This window comes from Spinacia oleracea, chromosome 1 (assembly GCF_020520425.1).
Source record: "Spinacia oleracea cultivar Varoflay chromosome 1, BTI_SOV_V1, whole genome shotgun sequence".
NCBI classification, from domain to species: Eukaryota; Viridiplantae; Streptophyta; class Magnoliopsida; order Caryophyllales; family Amaranthaceae; genus Spinacia; species Spinacia oleracea.
The window spans coordinates 105,077,635-105,102,547 of NC_079487.1; the positions used below are offsets into that span (position 1 = coordinate 105,077,635).

Below are 24,913 nucleotides of genomic sequence, written 5' to 3' on the forward strand. Positions count from 1 at the left end.
GGCGATGCACCTTACAAATGGGGAATAAGGACCCACACTTGTACTATGTCGTACACAAACCTTCAGTTTTAACCACTAGGACAAGACATTAATAGTAAGTTAATAAAACATCATAATTAAAATTCAAGACTGGATGTTGTCTTTCTATCCCTAAATGGCGTACGTAGGGTTTAGAATATTAATCGGTCTTACGCACAACAAATGTTCGTTAATTACCTTCCCATAACCATTTAACCTGACATATGAGGCAAACAACAAAGCACTTCCAGAGATGAGACTTGCAAGAAACTAGAACGTACAAACGAAAGTGACCTATCACGAGTTCATGGCTACCCCAACACCAGTTTGGTTTATAATACAGAAGTCAAATCATATAGTATTATTATAGGTCCCTGATTTTGCCAAGTCATAATATGGAGCTTGTTCCTGAAAGAATAAAATACGAGGAAAATTAATTGAAATCTCATCTTGCTTAGCTTGATGGAAACTTGCATGTATGTGTTTTCAGCAAGATTGCTACTTACGATTTTACTCTTGTTCATCCATGCATTATTATTTATTTGCATCCACATAGATATTCCATGGTACCTTTGACGAAAACAGCACAAATTAACAAACTGATATACAAAGAAATTAGTCGATCGATACTAATTAATTTAAAAGTTGTGCACAAAAAAGAGATCTTACAACTCCGGATGTGAATGGTCGTCCATGTTCCTTAAAAACTTTGTGCACATACTCCTTGCTGTAATTAAACAAAATAAAAAATCAGATCAAACCCTACAAAGAAAAGACTGAATAAGGGGGAAAAAAAAAATTAAAGTAACAAGTTACATGAAAATCCTCAACGCGATTCTGTCTAGTTGTGTACACGTACTCCGGGACGGAATGTACATGGTTACACGGACTTTGCCTCTTTTACCAGTCCTAAATCATAACATATACTAATCTCAACAACTTTTTGAAATTGGTTTCAAATCTGACATATATATATAAGATGAATAAATCAATTAACAAAAATTGATTATAACTTACTCAAGATCTAAAGTGTCCATCATGGTCTGCAAAAGCAAGGTTCAATTGGTAAGATTTGTACTAAATACAGTGACATGACATATCTTGCTCTTGTAAAACTTATCATGAATGGTATAAAAAAAGGGGAATGACTCCAACAAACGTATACAATAAGAATTCCTACCTCATTATCTTTCAATTTCTCTTTCCCTTTCCCTTTCCTTTTCCTTCCTTCCTTTTTCACAGCAATCCTAATCACACACACACACAAACACACACACACCAAAAAAAAAAAAACTCATAAACCATCTTTAGAACAATTTAATAATAAAATAAAATTGCATATAACTTACCTCATATCAATTTTCTTAGTTGTTCCAGACATTGACCTGGTGGTCATCATCCTGCAATACCAAGGTCTGATCAGCCACATCCAGAATAATTTAATAATAAAATAAAATTGCATAAAACTTACCTCTTTCTAGACATTGATCTGGTTACCACCATCCTGCAATACCAAGGTTTGATCACCCATGCACGACACTGAGCAAGTGAGCAAGGGACCAACAAATTCATAAACTCATGTTTAATTTACTGGTAATTACAAAATTAACACAACAACTCAACTATCTTCACTTAAAATCACAAATCATCACTAAACCGGAATTCCCTCAAGCACTTTCCATATGGACATGGCTCTTCCATCAAGTGTAATAAGATAGTCTCATAATCATTCTACACTAGTCATATGTCAACATCAAATTTTAGGCCTTAATTCCATTCAGTGACCTAAATATATAGTACGTGATCATGTATTATTAGGGTTTTTAGGTACAGGTGGAAATTTAGGAAATTTGAAAAGTTTTCACTTTAGCGCTCAACTAAATACATTATTTTCTCTATTCTCACTAATTTATTTTAAATAATTTTTTAATAAAACAAGATCATATAAAATTTTATTATGGGTTAGTTGGAAAATTTGAGAATTTTATTATGGGTTAGTTGGAAAATTTGAGAATTGTATTATTTATTCGAAAATGTAGTGGTGCATGTGAGAACGTAAAAACTAACACTACAAGAAATTGTATTATTAACGACGGGAAATCCCGTCGCAAAATGCCAATAATTGTTGATTAACGACGGGATTTCCTGTCGCGAACCCGTCATAAAAGGGGGCCGTCGTTAATAGAAAATCCCGTCGTAAACCCGTCGTAAAAGAGATTTGCGACGGTTATTCCCGTCATTGTTTGGTTGTTAGCCCCGTCGCAAAAGGCTTTTGCGACGGGATTTTTGACCAGTCGTAATTAGGTTGTCGTAAAAAATACAAATTCTAGTGTAAAAATTGTGTAATTCCGTATAAAACTAAAAACAATGTCGAAAATTTCTTCATATGAACATTGTAAACAAAATTTCTTACATATTATTGTGGTGATTTTATGTATTAACACAATTTTTATTTTTTATACTCTAGTATGCATCGCGTGCATATAAGACTAGTAGATAATATGATGGAAGTTATGGGGAAGATTTGTAACACCCTAACACTTAAAACTATTTTAGAGACACTAATACGATTATTAACTTACTAAATTATTAAAAATTTCGGCAGCACTTCCCCTAAATATAGACAACCTAAAATATCATTTGGGTAATTACGTCAAACCTTCTTTAACCTGTTTCACTTACACCAATACAAAATATCAAGTTTCCCCCAAATCATCATCAGGGTGTTACTGCTACACCTACTTATTAAGTAGATGCAAAGCTAAATACTATTTATATATATTACATAACTACAGGAGTTTACTTTACTTTTAAACAAGTATTTAAGTTCTCCACAAAAGTAATTAAGCTATAACTAAGATTTCAACTTTACTTAGTAGCAAAAACTTAAGTGAACTTATAACGTCCTCACTCCAACGTGCACCCCAAAATCAAGCATCATATATTACCTGCATCCTCTGCTCACCATAATTCAATGGGTCGTCGCAGGTTTAATCCCAAAAGGGAGAACAATAAAACAAACAAAAACAAAGAAAAATCAGCAAAGCTGGTAACCACCACTCCACCTAGTGAAATGAGTATAAAGGTCATACAAGTATAAATAAATATATAAGCATGAAAATAAGTTATTTAAATATTCGAACTAAGCCTTTAACTAAAGATTATCATTTTCAAGATAGTGAGCTTATGTTCTAACAATAGACCCAGGAGCCCCTGACAGTCTATTACGATATACCCGGGAGCCCCTGACAGTATATCAAATCTTCGTTGGCCAACTATTTCAATAACCTCTAGTGTGAACACCCCCCAACTCTAGCTTTTACGTGACCTGTAAGCCCCTGAACAGTCACACTAGCTGAGATGAGGGCGGTTTACCATCTTGCCACATACGGCGATAATAATTCCAAATTGCCACATACGGCGAAGTCAACAAATTTCTTTCATCTTTAATCCTTACTTAATTTATTCAAGTGTTATCACTCATATAAATCATGTATTCACATCAATCATTCTCATTATTATAAATAAACAAATAACTTCATAAAAATATTTCTACATCACGAATAGAATGATTTTATTCTAGAAATCCGATATATGAAATTCGTAAATAAGAAAGGTTGCTTCATTTTGTAAGTTGAATATTTCTAGATTGTGTTTGTAAATTGCCTGAACATTAAACACTAACTATTCAATTGAAATTATATTTCTTATTTTTGTTTCTAACTTCAAAGTAATCTACCTCTAATTAGTTGAATTAAGAATCAAATTTTAGAGGTAGATTACTTTGAAGTTAGAAACAAAAATAAGAAAATATAATTTCAATTGAATAGTTAGGGTTTAATGTTAAGGCAATTTACAAACATAGTCTATTAAAGAAGTGAAAGGGGGTTGCCGCCACCACCACCGACGACTTGATGCCGCCGACAACAGCGACGGCAGAGCCGCAGCAGCACGACAGAATAGCAGCAGTAGCAGGCGGGGGTTTGTAGCTGAAATAGAAAAGGGAAGAGAAAGAAGAAAGAAGAGGAGAGGATGGCTACCTGCAACGACGGTGCGACGACGGTGGGTGAGGTGGGGCGGCAACGACGAAGAACGTTGGGAGGGAGATGAAAGGTGAGAGTGAGAGTGAGAATGAGAGTGAGAGGGTTTGCTTATTGAGAGAAATGTATGGAATTTTCAAGAAGGAAAGAGTAAATAGAGTTAATGCGGCATTTTCTTCTCCCTTTCTCTCTCTTTTTTTTATTTTTTATTATAAAGAAACTAGTACACTCTAGGGTATTTCCCACAAATATCTAAGAATTTAACTATTTAATTATTTCAAAAAAAAAATCTAGGATTCTACTTATTTAAATTAGAACATTTTTCATTTATAAACTTAAATATTGATTCCAATTAATTGAGCTATTAAATTATACTCAAAAGCGTTATAAAGTAATCTATACTTTCTTAGTCATGATTAATTCAAATAAATATTCCAGCTAGGTATCACAAGATTTGTAAGTCCTTTACTGGGAAGAATAGTATTGGAAGAAATCAAGTTAATTAGGAATTCGAGAGTACGTCTATAAAACACAAGATGTATCTGCTTGTTTTAGATGACATATGGGACGATAGTTGTGATAGTCATAGTCTCCAGATGGCTTGATGTACGTCAAGAGCTTGTTGGAATGTGGACAATGAGGGAGTAAAATAATTGTAACTATACGGGGTCTGATGTGGTTGCAGACATCGTTGGCACGATTCCAAAAGCTTACAAATCAAGAGTTCTAACGGAGGAGAGAAGTAAAAATAGCATACTGTGATATTTTTGCAAAAATATAACAACAATAAAGAGATAAAATAATTAATTGTCTGTTGGTTCAGTGGTGATTGGGGCTAAATTTGGTAGGGAGAACCCTGTGTTCGGTATCCCGCAACAATAATTGGGAGGAGAGACTGGAACATATCCACCCAAAACTCGGCCCGAATCCGGATTAGCCCCAATGGTGAATCGGGTGGTAACACCAAGAAAAAGACAATAGGGAAATGACAAAACTTGTTGCTATCATATTATAAATGGTATTTGTTAAATGAAAATGTTACTAGCTCCCTCCGTCCCTAAATATTTTTCCTATTTCCTTTTAAGGTGTCCCAGAATGATCTTCCCACTTCTTTTCTTTCCTTTTTAATCTACTATCTATACTAATATATTAAAAGGTGTTGTGGAAAATGTATATGTGTCACGTAGTACTCTCCTCAAGCCACATCCACTCACCAAGTATTATGTAATAGACAACAAAAAATCAATACGATGAGGTTTGAACACCAGACCTCAAGTGTGGATGATAGTTCTCATTACCATCTTAACCAACCACCAAGTGTGGTTTATCTCTTCACATTAATTTATAAATAAATGTTCACATGAAGTCTAAAACAAATAAATTTTTATGTGACTTTTTAATGTCTATGGACAACCATGAAGAAACACAATGTCTTAAGTCTCATAAGAATCAACTATAGGATTGCCTTACATAGCTGCATATATATCTAATTTGGTGTTTATTAATTTGACGCATTTATTTCCAAGAGAAAACAAATTATACAAATTGTAAGATAATATGATTGAAAACTTACTTGCCATGATAAATGACTTAGCATGTCTATGTTTGAAGAATTTAACGGATATTTTTCATTTTATAGAATACAAGTATTTTGGTCAAGTATTGAGCTCAAGAAAAATCTAAAACTTTAGTTATTCAATGTAGCAACCGGGGCATCGCCCGGGCCACACACTAGTTTGTAATTTAAACCTTGTAACTCTATTGGTTTGTCAATAAAAGACCTTGTAATCTCATTGGTTGATTTAAGTATGGATGAATTAATGAGTTGCCACTTTTAATGCTTAAACTAGATTTGAAGCTCGTGCTTTGCACGGGTTAATTTAATTTTTTTTTTTATGTTTTATTATTGCAGTCCAATTTTTTTTATTGGCTGATTTGAAGCCTAGTATTATAAGGCTTATATTTAGAAAATAACTGTAACACCCCGACAATTCTCTCGATCTTTTCTAAAATACCTTTTTAATATAAAATATAAATAATTATCAAGGCATTATCGCCCGTGTGAAAACGTATCAGCGTATTCATAATTTTGCAGCGGAAAACATAATAAATAACTTTATAAATGAAAATAGTCAACTACAAAGTCAACTCCAAAACCAACCAATAAAATTAATTAAAGTCAAAACCAAACCAACAAAACCAAAGTCAACTCCAAAACCAACCAATAAAATCAAAGTCGACTTAAACCAAACCCACAAAACCAAAGTCAACTTAAAAGTATTGTGGGTTTGGCTCGAAATTCGGCTCGAACTCGAAGAAATCTTATCAAGCCTAGCTCGATAAGGATTTTTAAGATCGAGGTAAGTTCGAGCTCGAGTTTGAACTCGAGAAAAAAATAATCAAACCAAGCCGAGCCTATTAGAGTACGGCTCGCTTCGGCTCGTGTCCACCCCTACACACGTCCCTCTCCTCTCTTTTTGTCTCATCCGTGCACTGCCCGAGCCGAGCACCCCTGCTCGTGCTCCTCTCGTTGCTGCACACTCGACGCCCAACGCCCCGCGAGCCTTGCTCGCTGCTGCTTCCCCTCGCCAGCCTCGCAAACTCATGCCCTCGCCCAGTCCCTTGGCGTTGTTGCTTAGCCCTCGCGCCCTCTTTCCTCGTCGCACACTCGCACATCCTCGTGCCCCTGCGAGCGTTGCTGCTTCTTTGTTGCTCACGTACTTGTGCCCCTGCTGCCTTGTTGCTTGCTTCGTCGCACACCCGCACACCCACACAACACTCGTGTGTGTGCCGCGCACCGTATTCCGTATCTTTTTGTTTCTTTTTCGCCCGGTCACATTCAATTCGTGATCGTACCGTGATATAGACCGGTTTTGTATAATTCTCTTCATCTTAATCTATTCTATTTCAAATTATGTACTTTAAAGGCAAATTTGCCAAAAAGGATATTTTATAACCCAAAATTTGCGAGAAAGGACCTTATATAATTTTTTTTGTGAAAACACACCTTAATATAAATTTTTTTGTGAAAACACACCTTAATGTAATTTTTTTTTTTTTTTTTTTGCGAATGACAATCAAATTAAATGGAAGTTTCCGGCATTGATTGAGCTTTTTTTGCCATTGACTTGCACGTGAAAGCATGTGTGATTTTATTTTGCTAACTACACCAAAATTTCCTCCAAAATTCTAATTAAACTTTTAAACCTAAAGTTGAAAAAAATTCGAAAAAAAATCAAGTTTAAAAATTCAAGACTCGAGAAATAAGTGTCTTTAGCCAAACTTAAGCCTCACGTGCTGCTCACGTGCAAGTCAATGGCCGTAAAAGCTCAGTCAATGCCGAAAACTTCCCTTAGGTTGTCTTTCGCAAAAAAAATTACCTTAAGGTGTGATTTCACAAAAAAATTATATAAGGTCTTTTCTCGCAAAATTTGGGTTATAAAAGGTCCTTTTTAGAAAATTTGCCTATTTTAAATTATGGATTTTTTATTATTAGTATTGATTTATGATTGATTAAACTGTTGGGATTGCTTATGAACACCAAATTATGAGGATTCATGTGTTTAGATTATTGAAGGATGTTTTGGCTTGAAGGATTATAATTTTCAGATTTGAAGTATTAAATAAAGTGTTGATTTTTTATGATTTTAATGGTGATTTAGGGTTAGGGTTTTAGTCTAAACCTAATGAATAATTGATTAACATACTTAGATGATTATTCTAATTATGATAATCAATTATATTTTTCAGAATATTTTAAAGACTTAAATTGTCGATTTTAATGGTTTTTATAAAAATAAATTAATTTCATGCTAGGGTTTTAATCGTTCAATTGAGACTATTATTTATTAATAAACGACTGCTTCCTAATTAATTCAAGTGTTTTAAAAGTTAATAAAGTTGCTGAAAAATTAATGAACATGAATAATAATGAAATTTCATTATTTTAATGATAGGAGGTAATTTCTAATCTAAAGCCTTGATTCACAAAGTGGCCCCCCGTACTTAGGTATTCAATGTACGTACGTACATGTCTAGGGTGACCACCGTTTTCATGAGGATTCATGTGATGTTATATCATTGTGATTCATGTGATTTGGATTATTATGGTTCATGTTTGATGTTGTGAACGAACATGTTGTATTATTATGGATTCATGTTTGATGTTGTGAACAAGCATGTTTGGATTATTGTGGAACTATGGTTTTATTAAAAAAGCATGCATATTGTGATTATTTATGATCGTTGAATTTAATGTCAAGCATGGTGTTCAAGTATTATATGCATGTATGGGTGTTTCACATGCAAGAGATTATTTTGATGCTATTGTACGTAATGTCTAGCATATTTTGAGCCAAGTATTCGTGCCTCGTTGCACCATTTATTCTACCCCGTTTGTAGGGTATGTTTGGGAAGTCTATGTGAATTGAATTAAGGATTTTTCGTGCCTAGTTCACAACCCGCATGTTAACAGGCATGTCGTGGAATCTCAATAGTATATTGAGAAGGAACAATGGAAGTAATATCACTTGAGTCTTGTATGTTTGATCATAAGTCCTAATGGATTAAAAAGGAGTGTTGTTTGGTTGTCTGTTTATTAAATGCTTGTTGTTGTGTCTTGAGTTCACATTGTGAGAAAGTATTACTAAACGTAAAGTGCAACTAGAACAAGGTTCAAAATTCTTGGAACGTATATACCTCGAGTATGAACAATGGGGGGAGTATCTTACCAAGGGGTTTGTACTTCTATTAATGATACAAGACGTTGTTTCATTTCTTTTATGCGTTGGAATTCCGTCGGTATGGTCGACAAGTGGTTTAATATATATTTTTGATGTTTGGTGGGCTCCCAACACCCTTCCTTTAGTGGATATTTCTTTTAGGCCTGTTCGAAGCTTATTCTTAATTAATCTATGAGTCAAGAGTCGAGTCTTGTCTCCATGATTAGTTGTTTATTATATGACTTTTGCATGTGGATTATTTATTGTTCAAGTGAAGAATATTAGACTATGATTTCATTCTAGCTTGTTCGTACTCAACTTTCGTTGATTTCGTGCTTCATGTCTTTTGGTCATGGCCTTCGCCTTAATTACCCTATGACGATCAACCATTGCATTCGCGTTGTTGGGGAGTATATAGATTTTAAATAACAGGTTTGTAGAGATAACTTGCCGGAGAAGTTATCTAGCATGCATGGGGATGTTGAATTTTGTTTACTTAAACGTACTTGGTTTTGGGCCGTTATAGTTCCAATTTGTATGGAGGTCATTAACTACTACTTAATGTTTTGAAAGTTAGTTATTTTTGTTGCGTAATTCTGGTACTACCCTTAACCGTTACCACGATGGCGATAATACTTTGGTAATTCCTTTATTTTATGTTGGAAAATGGTGTTACATCAAATATGGTGTTCATTTTTCAAATATGATACTAAGAATTTCAAATGACACTTTCAAAATAATGGTGCAATTACCACCGTACCCTCAGATATGGGTTTGGAGGCACATATCTGATATGAGCCTCTCCGCCCTCGTAACTATACATGGCCTGATGTGGTTGCAGACGTCGTTGGCACGATTCCAAAAGCTTACAAATCAGGAGTTCTAACGGATGAGATGAAGTAAAAATGGCATGTTGTGATATTTTTGCAAAAACATAACATCAATAAAGAGACAAAATAGGAAAATGACAAAAATTGTTGCTATCATATTATAAATGGTACTCCCTCTGTATTTATTTAAGAGATACACTTGCCTTTTCCGGCCGTATTTATTTAAGAGATACATTTGCCAGTTTTAGTAACTTATCAACCACACCATCTAATTAAATAATGTATCTACACCCCGCCCTCACCCCCCACTCCCTAAAATGACATGGTCCCCACTTGTATTTCTTATTAAAATATCTACTCAACCCCACTTGTTTTATTACTTTATTACATTCAATTCTTTTTCTTAATACCCGTGCCCGGTCAAGTGTATCCCTTAAATAAATACGGAGGGAGTATTTGTTAAATGCAAATGGTATGTTTTAAATAAAAATGGTACTTGTTAAACAAGAATGGTACATTTTTTAAAAAAAAATTGGTATTGTTTTTAAAGAAAAATATCACTTAAAAAAAAGGTACTTATGTCACTTTCTCTCTCCTCTTTTTCTGTTATTTTCCTAATTTTAATTACTATTTTTGTCCTTTTTCGATTGTCCTATTCTGTGTAAGGAAATCCCTCACAAACCGTCGTCTCGATGCTCCCATAAGTTGAACTATAGTCTATAGGTGATCATTAATTTGCGGGTTAAGGTGGGTAACAGGTTAGATCTAATCTTGAAAAACCAAGCACTTAGGGCTTGACTTCTTGCATACCGCATATTGATTTTATTATTTATATTAATATATTAAAAATCGTTTGTAAGAAAGTTTATCATGTCATGTGGCGCTCTACTTCTTTAATTCGACACATGTCATTTTATGTCATCCACATATATTCCATATATATTCCAAGATCCCAAAAATTAGAAACACGTGTGTAGTTTATACAAGGTTCGGGCCCATGACCACTTGATTCAAATGCTAATGACTTATCAATTTGGCTATGTCATGCTACATGTTATTTTTTGAAATATAATAAGTGACGATAAAATCAATAACTTAATAAGAGCATGAGTTAATTATGATTATTTTATTTTTTTTAGTAAAAAGACACAGTTAAAGTCATCAACGTAATGACTCGAGGCATCGTGCGAGTCCAAAATCTAGTTTATAGCTTAAATAATTAAATAAGATATTCTTGTAAGGATGTGAGAATTGAAAGAAGCAAGTTATTTAGTTTCAAATAGAAAAGTTTATATGAAAGTGAACGTTTTTACACAATAAAAGTCAAGTATCTAATACTCCGTATATAACTTTCTACTACAACAGACACCAAAAATGACGCATGTCACTTCCAGTTAGAGCTGGCAAACGTGTCGTGTCGGATCGTGTCCGTGTCTGTGTCGAATATAAACGGGTTGGAAAAGTCTCAACATTAACCCGACCCATTTAATAAACATGTCGTGTCGTGTTGACCCGTTTTACTAATTGTGTCATAATCTCTTGACAATGACCCTTTTTTTCGTGTCGTGTTGTCGTGTTTGTTCGATAAAGTTGGCTTTATTATAAGGTTTGTAACCGAATACATTAAATTATTGGTTGATTTTTCTTAATCGGTTTAAACCGTGTCAGTTTCGTGTTGAGAATCTCAACACTAACCCGACCCATTTAATTAAACGTGTCGTGTCGTGTTGACCCGTTTAATTAAACGGGCCGTAAACATTGACACTAACCCATTTTTTTCGTGTCCGGTTCGTGTCGTGTTATCGTGTTGTGTCAGCTTTTGCCAGCTCTACTTCCAGTTGGAAAAATTTTCCGCCAAAAAATCAATTTCCTAAAGGTTTGTACTTTATTTTATTTTGTATTTTCTATCCATTTTTATAAATCTAATATATATATATATATATATATAATATATATATATATATATATATATATATATATATATATATATATATATATATATATATATATAAATAATATATATATTATATATATATATATATATATATATATATATATAAATAATATATATATTATATATATATATATATATATATATATACATATATATATAAAGGAGGCACATTTGCTGAAATATTAGAGCGCCACCTAGGATTACTAATGGTTTCGGCCAATGAAAAATAAGATTTCTAATTTATTTTTGAATTAAAAAAACCGAGTACCACGTAGATAATTAATTAGGTGCCACGTAGATATTTAAATTAACTAATTAATTACTAATATATTCAATTCCATCCAAAATCAAAAGCTCTAATAATTAAAAAATAAATCTAAAATAAAAATCATCCAAAATCAAACATTAATCTAAAATAAATTCAATCCAAAATCAAACATTAATCCAATATTAGAGCGCCACGTAGGAAATCTAATGGTTTCGGCCAATGAAAAATAAGACTTCAAAATTATTTTTGAATTAAAAAGTCGAATGCCACGTAGATAAATAATTAGGTGCCACGTAGATATTTTTCTTAGTTAATTATTAATATTTCTTATATACAATTTCATCAAAAATCAAACACTATAATAATTAAAAAATAAATCTAAAATGAAATTCAATCCAAAATAAAAAAATCAATTTAATCTAATATATAAAAAATAGCAGTTGATATACGTAGGTGTTTTATTTTACCGTAATAATTTAATAGAAACCTTGCATCGCACGGGCTAAAATCTAGTTGCTTATGTATGGAAAAGAAATTGGTGTATCGATTACGAGTAGATACAAGTAATATTAACTCGCTAAAAATGACTTTTGGTAATCTTAATAATGAAAAATATATTTAATCAATATTTAGATCAAATAAGCGTACTATTTTATAAATGTAGTAAATAATAATATTAGAATATCTGCGCGTGTAAGAGACCTATTCTAATATTAAGGGCTATGTTTTGAGCGTGCAAGGGATCAATTACTTACATAATAAAAACACACAAGCATAATAAACGGCGTGGTGAGCTTGCTTGCGACATGTATTATCGTGCCATGTCCGCCCGTTAACATTGACGGGTCGACCAGAGTAGACTTAGCCTGCCCATTTAATGTTTTTCTTTTCAAAATTATTGTCCAAGCCCACTATTTTTACAGGTCGAGTGGACCGACTTAGGCTATGTTATGTTTGACTTATTTCAGACAAAACAAGTTCAGAAAAAAATAAGTTTTTGAATATGATTCAACATACTCCAATTTTGATCCAGCTTTTTCAAAGATTTGGAATTTTTTTATTGGACATCGATTTCTGTTCGGATTTCCCCCCGCGGACCGGGTCGGACTTAAATCAAATTCAAGTTAAAGATGGTTGTGCGCGTATCAGATCATGTTTTGTGTCGACCCTGCGTTCTACCTACTCAAATCCAATTTTTATTTTTTTTGCATGCTTTTGTTTTTTTGTCATGTCGTATTCTACTTGTCAAAACAGCGACCCAAACCCAACACGCACATGTTATACCGTATTTTTTCAGGTTGAGTCGTGCCGTGCCATGTGCCAACCCCCGTGTTATATTTAATTGGGCCCACAATATTCTTTGAGCTAAACCAAATAGTTGCAAAGCTGCGTATCAATTTGGACGTAGAACGCCGTGATCCTGTAAGTTTTGCACAGACTCGAGCTGACTGAATTGAAGGGAAAAGGAAAAGAGGCGAGTTAATCCAACACAAGCCGCAACACTTGACACAGCGGCTACAAGATCACAGAAAGTGGTGGAGAGAGAAGAAAAAAACGAAAGATGCAGAGGTTTAGAGGGGTTTTACAATCCAGAAATTCACTTCAAAAACTTAGGTTTCTCGCTCCTCTTAGAACCTATTTAGCTCAACCTAGTTACTCCCCCCAACATGACCATGTCGAAGATCAGGTTTTTCATTTTTTTTCTTTTTGATTTTTTCTGGGTTGGTTTATTTTGTTGTTTTTTGATTCTGTTTGCAAGTTTTAGCATTTCCCAATTGCACATTTTGTTTTTAAATTTTAGTTTTTTTTATACTGGGTTAGTGTTATTTTTGTTTGTTTTTCTGTAATATCTGGCAGGATTTTGCATTTCCACATTGAACATTTTGTTTGAAATTGCAGTTCTTTTGGTGGGTTAGATTTACTTTTCTTTTTCTATCAACTTTTGCAAATTGAAGCGATACCCAGTTGCACATTTTGTTTGAAATTTTTGTCTGTCTTTGAATTTTTGCAAGTTTAAGTAATACCCAATTGCAATTTTGTTTGAAAAATCATTTTTTTACGGGTCAGCTTTTTGTTTGTTTGTTTGTTCTTTTGAATATTTGACAAGTTTTAGCAATACCCAATTCATCATTTGGTTGAAATGTCAGGTTTTGGTTGAAGGAAGATCGAACTCAAGGGCAGCAATTCTCAACAGACCTTCTTCACTCAATGCCATTTCCACTTCTATGGTTTGTTCCTTTTAATTTCCCATTTTATAAAATTAAGTAAACCCTTTAACTGTGTTGTTAACTGGTGTAAATTTCTTTTCGTTTACAGGCGGGTAGGCTTAAGAGATTGTATGAATCATGGGAAGAAAACTCTGATCTTGGATTTATCATAATGAAGGTAATTACTTGAAATTTTGTTATAATTTGTTGACCTTTAAATTTTGTCTTTGATACTTGAATTAAATTTTGAATGAAATGCTGAATTTGTTTATGAATTTTGAAAGGGCAATGGGAAAGCCTTCTGTTCTGGTGCTGATGTTGTTAGCCTCTATCAGCTGATTAATGAAGGTGGGTTAGCTTTAGTTTCTTTCTTATCAACTGTAGCTTCAAGGATGGCTTTGGTTGATTCCTTGAATGATGTTGTTAGTGTTTGTTAGTTTTTACCTATATTTTATTTGATTGTGTTGCAGGGAAAGTTGAAGAATGTAAGAGCTTTTTTAATACATTATACAGATTCGTATACCTCATGGGAACTTATGTAAAGCCTCATGTAAGTATTTTTCTTTATTAATGTGCTTAGTTCTTGTTAACATTCTTGGTATTTCTTGGAAGATGTTTAATTTTCCTAGGATTTTTGTGGTCTTTAATGTCTGAATGATTGTCTTAAAATTACTGATTTTGTTTTGTGTCGGCTAAGATGTGGAGTTGTGATTTAAGTCTCGATGTTCATCGTATGCAAATGTATCAATTCTATATGGATTGTAGATTACAGTTTAATTTTGTCATGATCATTTGTTTAATGCTTTCAGATGATGAAATTCAATTTGAAGCCCAATACTATTCTATCCACTGTTGTTCATGTTGGTTTAATTGGGTTTCCTCTAATTTGCAGGTGGCTGTCTTGGATGGCACCATTATGGGAGCTGGGGCTGGTATCTCTTTTCCAGGAATGTTCAGAGTGGCAACTGATAGAACAGTGTGTCTCCTACTTTTGTAATATATTTATCATCTTCTCCAGGTGTGATTGCATGAGTTTCTCTGTAGTTATGTGTGAGTTTGATGATATGCAGTGCATAGGTATTCAATAAGATATCTTAAATGGTTCTCAATTCTTTTCAAGATAGTGGTACATTTTATTGGTTTTGGTAACTTTAGTTACCCTATACGAAGTAATTCTTCATCTTGGTGTTTGACCAATAAAGGGTTGTTTCTTTTTCTTCTTTTCCTTTTTTTCTGCATGTCATCCAAAAGTATGTCTAACTTTATCACACTCATATCTGATAAGCCCCTAAACCAATGTTTTTGCGAGAACTTCCCAAACCCTACTGCGGAAGTAATAGGGGTGGATATTTTGTGAAGAAATTTGAGTGAAGTTAAAAATGGTATTTGTTATATCTTTTATTTATGAAATTACATTTGTTATATCTTTTATGCCAAATTTTGGTGTAATTCTCGTCAAAAACATGAATAGAACAATGAGTGTTGGATTCTGGAAAGTAGAATGAAAAGTGAAACTGATATGAACCCTTAGTGAATTCATTATGTTCTAGTTGATTCTGTTAAGTAGAATTAAAAGTGAAATTGATATAAACCCTTGGAGTAAATTCATTTTCCTTGAAGCATAAGTCTGTATATTCTGTATATTCTGTTTGCTTCCATTTATAGTAACTTTTGCAACTTAACGTGGTCTATTAAATCTTATTTCTTGGTTGTCTTCTTCTCAACTGTCACTAGTATGTTGTCTTCTTTGTGGTTCCTGAAAGGCGTCCAGCTTTCTGAAGCCTGCGTCTGTGTCCCTTCAGAGTTCTAAAGTTATGAAGTTTCTGAGTTCCAAAATTCTAAACAGTTTCCAATTTAAAGAATTCAAAATAAATAATCCGCTCCTCCGCTTCCTTAGAGCGACAGTCCATAACTCCATGTTTGGTCACTGGAATACTGGGTTATTGTAATTTGTAGCATTGTATTGAAACATTTCTGAACTGATGTTGTGTTAGGCTCAAAGCTTGAGTGTTGTTGAGAGTTCATTAAACTCCATATTTGGTTTAGGTGATTCTTATTTTTCGTTCAGGCAAGTAATATTGAACCTAAATCTTCAATTTCAGGTATATTCTCATCCAGAAACGCAACTCGGTTTCCATCCTGATGCCGGGGCCTCTTTTTTCCTTTCTCATCTTCCTGGTTACCTAGGTAGGTTTTTGCAACTAAGTATCTTATGTGTAATATTGTCTAGTAGCATGTACATCGTATTACTTGCTTGAAATATAGCTATATCTTTCTGTATGTAGAATGCCAAGTGACTCTGATGACTTGAGAGTGAAACTCGTATAGCAATGTTGTTATAACCCAAAAAATAAAATTGCGCTGAGGGTAAAGAAATACTTGTATGGATTTTTTCAACTAAATTATAAATCATATGGACTTAACTCATTGGTGCTCCTAAAGAAGTTATGTGCTTCTCATGTTAAGACTCTGACTCTGAAGCCTTTCTGTTTGCTTTTTTTCTTTCGCTGTCTTCTGATATCTGCATAGGACATTGCAGCTTGTTGCTGTTGGCTTTTCTCCCTTTTTCATATGTTTGTTATGCAGGATGGGGGGGGGGGGGGGGGGGGGGGGGGGGGGGGGGGATCATCCAATTACCATAGGAATGCCTAGCTAAAATCTTAAGCACATTTTTGTCATTCAATGATTTGATTTCATGGGTGCAGGGGAGTACCTGGCTCTGACAGGAGATAAGCTGAATGGTGTTGATATGATTGCCTGTGGTCTTGCTACTCATTATTGCATGAATGCGGTTGGTTATTTCTGCTTTGCTAATTAAGTAGTAAATTTTGCGCTTGCCTCATATTTATTGTTTTGTGATAAATCAATATGACAGAGACTTCCTATGATTGAAGAGCGCCTTGCTAAATTGATGACAGATGATCCCTCTGTGGTAGAAAGTTCGCTTGCTCAATATGGTGACCTTGTCTACCCAGATAAGAGCAGCGTTGTTTACAAGTAATGTCAATTTCTGTTTTTCCATTATATGGACCTGCTTACCCTTTTGTAGCTCTAAATTACTTTAGAATCAAGCTAGTGAAATTTGGTGCCGACGGTTCTTTTATTCTGTCCATTCAGGAAATTACTTTTACCTTTGCTGTTTGATTTGAATTATGATAACTTTTGATGAAAAGATTAGCTGATATTTTGACTAGTACTTGGCTAGTTTTGGAAAATGTAAGCAGAAATTCTGAATTTTGTTTAGTACCCTTTTGTGCACCAAGAAATGTGAAAAACTGAAGGGAAGGGCCCAGGGACTCTGCGCTAATTATTGATGAATGAATTCAGTGCACTTAAGAGGGTTAAGCAGATGTTATAGGTAAATAGGCATCCCAGATAAAACTGCATTAGCTGCGGAAAAGATATGCCTCTAACATGCCTGAGGTTTTCCCAACCATTTCTATTAGGAAACTGCACAAACAGTGCATTATATGCAAGCTTGTCAAACATTGCTTTCGCAATGCCACTGATGGGATTTAATCTCTGGAAGTTGGTAGAATTTAGCAACTGACTCATGAAACAATATTAGTGTATTTTTTGTTGATCTGAATGCTTGTAGGATGCGTAACTCATGAGAACGGCAGGTTCTTGTGGGCCCTAGTGGCAGAAAACATTCATCAGCTGATGCTGATTCTTTTTGAACTTGGATCCTTGGAAAAAAAATCCTACCGGGCTATGTTGCTCAAACACACGGATTTAAGTGTCTTGTCTGACGCCGGTATCGGAGGATCCGACACCCCGAACCCAAAAATTTTCAGAGACAGCGACATGGTCAAAGGAGTGTCTTGACTAGTTCTTTAGACACGACTATCATATAAAGTGTTGGAAAAATTCTCACCCTATATTATTTTAATTTTAATATATAAGAGGAGGGCACTAAGTTAACCTAACTTTGAAGTTTTTTTATTTTACTTTATTTCTCCTCTACCTTTGCCATTTCACTCACCCTTCTTCCCCCTCCTATCCTCCATAACTCCATTAAAAGTTTCAATGTCCAAAGCTTTTTTATCCGGGTAACATCCGTTAGGACTAATTTATTCACCAATGATGCTTTATCTTCATCTTGGATACCAAAGTTGAACTTTTTGATTCTCTTTTTCTCTTCTCCTCTCATCCCGACGCTTGATTTCGGATCCTTTATCCGACACGGGTATTGACACTTCCTCACCTGTAGAGTGTCATGTCAATTGTCGAGTGTCATCCGCATCTCGTGTCGACACCCGAGTCACCCGACACCCACGGTCAAACAGGATATCGAAGAAACATAGTTACCGACACATACCTAGGGTAACTTTGTTGCTTGATATTCAAATTCTTCCCAAAAATAAATTGATTCATTCTTGTGTATTGACTGGCTACTCGATTGGACAAAGATGATTTCTAGAGGAGTTGCTAAGTAGGAGGGGGGAATGTGATGTTTTTCTGTTGTTTGTCTGTATTTTATCCTTTGTTGGCTCATATTATCTAGATGGATATACATCTAAATTTCAGATTGAAATATTTCCAAATGAGAAAGATCTTGTTGCTGTTGTTTGGATGTGTCGATGTAAAAATTTTGCCGTCTCTTCTCTTTTCTTCTCACGTACTGATGACAATTAAATTATGCAGAATTGAAACAATTGACAAATGTTTCAGCCATGATACCGTTGAGGAGATTTTTGATGCTCTGGTAAGCATAATATCTACTTGTTTTTCTTATACGAGTATCAATTTGCTTCCCTGCTGAGCTCTTTTCTGTTCCTTTGTGTGGAGTAGCAGTCTCCTGTTCTTTTCCGAGGAAGGGGAATTTTAGCCGACTGTCTGACTGTTATGAGAAGTGATAATTGCTGTAAAGTTGTGAATTATCTGTTTTTAACTGCATCCTACAGAGCTATACAACATATGCAAGGTTGTGGTTTGGTGAAAAAAGAATTTTCTTACTTTGCTGCAAATACGTCCCTACATTAAAAAAAAAAAGAAGCTCTTAAACAGTTCAATTAGGAAACACGTTAGTGTTTTGTCTTATTATTGTGTTTTTTGTCAAACAAATTTGAAAAAAGAATGTAAGATTAGTCATAATAAACAATAGACTAAATTCCCAGCAACATTAGTTAGATAAATAGACATTTTTGTGATTATTCTGGAACCTTGTTGGTGGCTCTGAACCAGTGGTACGCTTTGTATGGTTTACCTCACTACATTTTTGTCAGTGGGATCTTGCATTTATGTGTATCCAGAAACAGTAACTGTCTTATGATTGTACAGAGTGTACAAACAGTGAACATTTGTTGACGTTATGGGGTTTTGATTTGTCATAAGTGATTAATGAACTATTGAATTTCTTAGTAATCCTCGTAAAGACATTCGTCACCGAACAAATCCCAGATCTACACCAACCAGGTGATCTAGAGTGTCTGCTTTTGTATAGTATTTCCCTGTCCCTTTTTGTTTAGCCTTTTTGTCCTTGGTATTGAGGTTACAAAAAAGCCCTTTTTTGTCTTTTGTAAGGACAGAAGTAAAAAAAGCAGTTGGCTGTATTATTTCTCTTGAACGAATGATTTCTTTACATTAATCAACCAGAACTTGAGAATATCAGATACGGCCCCCTCAAAGAAACAGCAACTATGTAAGGTTATTTCTAGGTAGGCACCTATGGCAGTTAATGCTCAAATGTTCTGAACTAGCTAATTTCCTGCCATCCTCTGTAGTATAGATTATAGAAGGACTAATGTGCCAATTTAGCTGGTCTAGCTCTAGCTGCAGTCTCGAAGTCAAAAAGTTTGACAAAAGAAGAATGACTTTTATTTTGCTTCAAATTCCAGTTGATAAAATCCAGGGCTTTATGTTAGATTCATCCTGCGGTTTGGTTGACCTTGTTGACTATACTATAATATTTATTTTGTGTGATTAGTGCAAAAGATGATGTCATTAATCTCCCTTGTCATCTGGGTTAAATTTGCATAGGAAAAAGAGGCAGCTAATTCCGTTGATGAATGGTGCAAAGCTACCCTGAAGAAACTAAAAGAAGCCTCTCCATTAAGCTTGAAAATCGCTCTACGATCTGTAAGTTCTTGATAACATCTCTAGTCAGACCGGCACAGACTCCCCTTAATGATCTCTATTTATTTGTTGGCTTATTTATAAAAATAATCATGAAATTCAGATCCGTGATGGGAGATTTCAACCTATTGACAAATGTCTAGCACGGGAATACAGAATATCTGTTAATTGCATATCCAAAAGAGTTTCTGGTGACTTCAGTGAGGTACATGCATGCTGTTAAGTTGTCTCTAACATCATAAGCAGGCTTTCAAATACTGAAATATCTCTGTTCTTTTTTTGCCCTTTTCTTCCAAACAGGGTGTTAGGGCACGCTTAGTCGATAAAGACTTTGCTCCTAAAGTAAGCCTCCTCAAACTGCTCTGCTCTGTTCTCTTGAATGTTTGTTGTTATTATTTGCACTCGATATCAACATTATGTAAATTTTGTGTATTAAATTGTGCAGTGGGATCCTCCTAGACTAGAAGACGTAAGCAAGGACATGGTTGATTGCTTTTTCTCACCACTTGGTGAATACGAGCCTGAACTTGACCTGCCTACATCATCGCGAGAACCAGATATGTGATTGCACTATTCTTCCGCATTCCCGGAGTTTTGTAGCATCGATAATTTACTTTAGGATAGGGTGTTCCCTAGTTAGTTTTTTCGTGTACAACAAATTGGAGTAATATTCCCAATATGACATGATTGACTCTTTGCACACAGTTGAATCTGTTCTCAGGTGTGGCTGAGATGAGAATATCAGTAGTTGTTCAAATTGCTGTCTTGTTTATCAAAATCCTTTTCAGAGTTCAATAATTATGACGGAATACTACTCTCTGTTATTTGATTTCCCAAGTCCTTTGTTTTTCTTTGACATTCCAATTTTCGGAGATTTGGGAAACCGGAATCAATTTGGCTCGTGCCAAATATCTAAATTGATGTCCATGCACGATTAAAGATGGTTGTGGGTCGGGCTGTTACTTGACCTGACACAAAAAGCCCGGCCCAGCCCGAGCATAAAGTTGTGGGACAGACATGGGCCTTAATTTTTTAGAAAAAGCACTGCACGACAAAACATGCTAAATTTAGTAAAATTAGCCTTAGGCACGATGGTCCGGCATGAAAGCCCGTGGGACTTGGGCTGGGCCTGTGCCCTGTTTTGAACTTTTTGGTATGGCCCGTCATGACCCGACCCATGACCTGGCCTAGCCCATGACCATCTTTACCCATTGTCATGACGTGCTAGGGTTCAGGCAGCTCGTGTGCTAGCCTGACCCATGCCCAACTCAACCTGTATTCTAGCGGACATTAACTTTTTCTCATTTTCCCAATATCATAATTTTGAAAAGAGTGAAAACATTATAAATAAACGTAATTTTCCTCGTTCACATGAAAAACTTAGAATAATCTCAATGCACATTAATTAGTCGTTAAAACGCGTGCAAAATACCAAACGTAAAAAACAAAAAGAGACGGAGGGAGTAGTTAATATTCATAGATTTACAAAGAAAAATAGAGAAGGAGAATATATTTTGTAAAAGTGAATTATCATATATATATATATATATATAAAAATTTGTGATAAACTTACACAAACAGATAAAAGTAATAAGTAATGTTTAGAAATTAGCAAAAAAAACTAGAAAAGAAGTCAAGTTCCCGAACACACTTACAAGTTTGACAACCCACATTATCCTTTTCATCTTCATCATAATATCCATTATCCCATCCACTACTTACTTGATGTTGTTCTCTCATAGCACACGAAATATTTGGCTTACTTTCAACAATCGCCTTATTTGCTAACCACATTGAATTAATCATATCTCTTACTTTCTTCCTACATTCAACAATCCCTTTCACCCCAATTGCCTTCATTGTATTCACCATCATTTCAAGACCCTTATTTACACACTCCTTTTCTTCACTTGAAAGAAATATGAGGCTCAACACGTAAGCCGCCTCTATACTTGTTTGTGTTGCTGCTTTTTCCAGATTTCTTAGCCCTTGTTCCACCATCGTCGTACCCGTACCACCAAAATATTGTGCCATTCCACGATGTAGAAGTGCTTCAGGGTTGTCGCTTTCTAGGCACCTCGTCACGAACGGTTTCGACGCCTCCTCCGTCCACCAATCACGTTGATAAACTAACGTCTCTAAGGATACTTTTTGCAGAACTTGCTTCTCTTCTGATATCTCATGAAATACCTTGCAACTTTATTATATAATAACCGTACGTGTAAGTAAATCATGCATCATGCATCATGCCTTAAAAAAATTTCAAATGTAACAAAGTAAATAAATAATGTGCAATAGAAACGACACAATAGAACTACTTTATAACACGTACTATAATTATGAGTCGTTTCCTAATATGGTGTTACAAATTAAATGATCCAATTGTCAATTTGCCGTTTACCCTAAACTTATTACATGATCTAACTAGTTTTTGGGCCCGGGCGATGACCCGGGTTACTACGTTAACAACATTCACATTTACTTATATATAACTTTTTTTGCAATGATAACATGAAATATTTAATAGCTTGGTGGTAAAAGCTTTATTGTTTAAACTCAAGATCAAGAGTTCAAACCTTGTGCTAATCATATTTGAAATTCTTTTAATGTATATAAAGCTTACATGGAGCGAACGACCTATAAACAGAGCGCCACGTGTCACGTATGCTATTTTATAAACGCCCTTTTAATATATAGTATAGATACTTGTAGTTTAGTTAGTCACACCCTTCCCCTTCTGCTGTAAATCGAAGCAAATTAAATAACTAAATTTTTTTGTCCAGATAAACGTTAAAAGTGTAAAACATTAGTTATGCCATGCTTTCCTAAAAATTGATAGTATGCCCTAATTTTTCAGAAAATTTAACTGGAATAATTTGAGACACAGACATCAGATATTTCACATGTTATAATTGTACTCCGTACTAGTATTTGAAAAATTCTTGAAACTAAAATAGGAAACATAATGACGTAATTATAGTATGCCCTAATTTTTCCGAAAATTTAACTGGAATAATTTGAGACACAGAACATCACATATTTCACATGTTATATTGTCAAGGAAGGAAAAGCAAGAAGGTACTAGTTGTCGACTTGTCGAAATCTCGTTATGTTGGCCGGAGGATTGCTAAATTAAATTATTATACTTCGAAATTATTATTATGCATGGTGACCAAAACAAATACTATGAAATATTAATGGAATTATATTGTAATGTACTTTGGTAGTATATAAATATAATTAACAACAAGGGTAAACATCGATGATATATATATATATATACGTACCTTTGTTTGCATCGGAAAAGATCAACCGGAGAGGAGGCGGCGAGACGAGCGAGTACTTCAGCGATCATCTCGTTAGGGAGGCAGTCCATGGTAGTTGCCGATTTAATTTGAGCTCCATGCTTTCTTTTTGATATTTTTCTGGTTGATTTCTTTTTTGTTGATGTTGTTTTCTTGATGGTATGGTTAGATTTTGTTAAACCCATAATCACCGATAATAATTAACGCTAATGTATCTTTCTTTGCAATTGTGAGTTGGATTGCTTATTTCCATGCAAGTTATAAGGTCTTATATATAGGCATATGGAGTACTTGATTATCGTACAAATTCAAACAATGCTAGGAAAAGGAAATTAAACCCAAAAAAAAAAAGAAAAAAGGAAAGAAGTACGAAAAGAGCATTACTTATGTTGTCCTATGTTTCCTTATTTTCTTTCCGACCAAGTATTGTTCGATCACTCCGTGCGTGGGATCTTATAATAATAGTTTAATTATGGAAACCACCGAACCAGTAGTAAAATATCAAGAATTTACACAATTGGTATATACTTAAAATTTTAAAAGAGAGGGAACTAAATATACAATTATACACTAGATAAGTTTTGTGTATTGCTATTCGACATCCGCGTACACTAAAATCGACCGCGTTTTTATGTGAAGTGACATTTATACCCTTATAAAATTCTACCTTGTAATAATAGTATTAAAACAACAACAACAATAATAATAATAGTAATAATAACAATAAAAATATCACTAATTTAATAATAATAACAATAAAAATGTCTGAAAATTAATTAAACTTTACAACAATAATCTGAAAATAATTAATTCATAAAAAAAAAATTAGAAAAACGAAATAAATCAGTAATAAAAAATCAGGATTTTTTAAAAAAAAAAGGAATAAAACAGGAGAGGGGGAACAAAGGAACGAAAACGGAAGGGGAAGGGTGCCGCACGTGTTTAGCGGCTGTGACCATGGTGACCGCCAAACACGGGCAGCATGTCCATGGTTATAGCTGCTAAACACGGGGTGAAGGGGAAGGGTGCCACCCGTGTTTAACGGAAGGGGAAGGGGAAGGGTGCCGCCCAGGCACCCGTGTTTAGCGGCTGTGACCATGGTGACCGCCAAACAAGGGCAGCATGTCCATGGTTATAGCTGCTAAACACGGGGGTGAAGGGGATTGATTTAATTATAGGGTATTCTCGTCCTTTCATCATAAATACGCAATGTATTTTTAACTAATTCGGATGTCGATTAAAAACACCCTTAATAATCAGTTAAGGTGAACCAACATAAGTTGGTGGAGTTGGTGGGGAACTCACCTTGTGACTTGGAGGTCACAAGTTCGAGCCCCATCAACTGCATAATGCTTGGGAGTGGCTCAAGCGAAGACCTGCGGAGCTGGGCTGGTTAACCTGTGCTAGGTGCTGGTTCAGTTAGGGTCCTTTCTTCTTACCTTTAAAAAAAAAAAAAAAAATCAGTTAAGGTTGTTCTCATTATACCGATGGT

The 24,913-nt window shown here is 34.6% G+C and overlaps 2 protein-coding genes and 1 long non-coding RNA gene across 3 annotated transcripts; 1 reads left to right on the top strand and 2 right to left on the bottom strand.

Moving 5' to 3' along the window:
- Positions 1-148: 148 nt before the first annotated feature.
- LOC130469275 (uncharacterized) lies at positions 149-946 on the bottom strand. Its single transcript, XR_008929707.1, has 4 exons — positions 835-946; positions 688-745; positions 525-588; positions 149-426 (listed from the first exon to the last, which is right to left on the bottom strand). It is a non-coding gene; the product is annotated as an uncharacterized lncRNA (long non-coding RNA).
- A 12,257-nt stretch (positions 947-13,203) lies between these two features.
- On the top strand, positions 13,204-20,940 carry LOC110803334 (3-hydroxyisobutyryl-CoA hydrolase-like protein 2, mitochondrial). The gene is made up of 14 exons (XM_022008843.2): positions 13,204-13,518; positions 13,979-14,059; positions 14,148-14,216; positions 14,323-14,386; positions 14,509-14,588; positions 14,931-15,014; positions 16,141-16,225; positions 16,744-16,829; positions 16,914-17,035; positions 18,686-18,746; positions 20,021-20,119; positions 20,220-20,321; positions 20,417-20,458; positions 20,562-20,940. The coding sequence occupies exons 1-14, from the start codon at positions 13,393-13,395 to the stop codon at positions 20,679-20,681; spliced, it is 1,221 nt and encodes a 406-aa protein (XP_021864535.2). The 5' UTR covers positions 13,204-13,392; the 3' UTR covers positions 20,682-20,940.
- A 686-nt stretch (positions 20,941-21,626) lies between these two features.
- LOC130469278 (putative F-box protein At1g67623) lies at positions 21,627-24,863 on the bottom strand. The gene is made up of 2 exons (XM_056838351.1): positions 23,404-24,863; positions 21,627-22,313 (listed from the first exon to the last, which is right to left on the bottom strand). The coding sequence occupies exons 1-2, from the start codon at positions 23,604-23,606 to the stop codon at positions 21,725-21,727; spliced, it is 792 nt and encodes a 263-aa protein (XP_056694329.1). The 5' UTR covers positions 23,607-24,863; the 3' UTR covers positions 21,627-21,724.
- Positions 24,864-24,913: the final 50 nt, after the last annotated feature.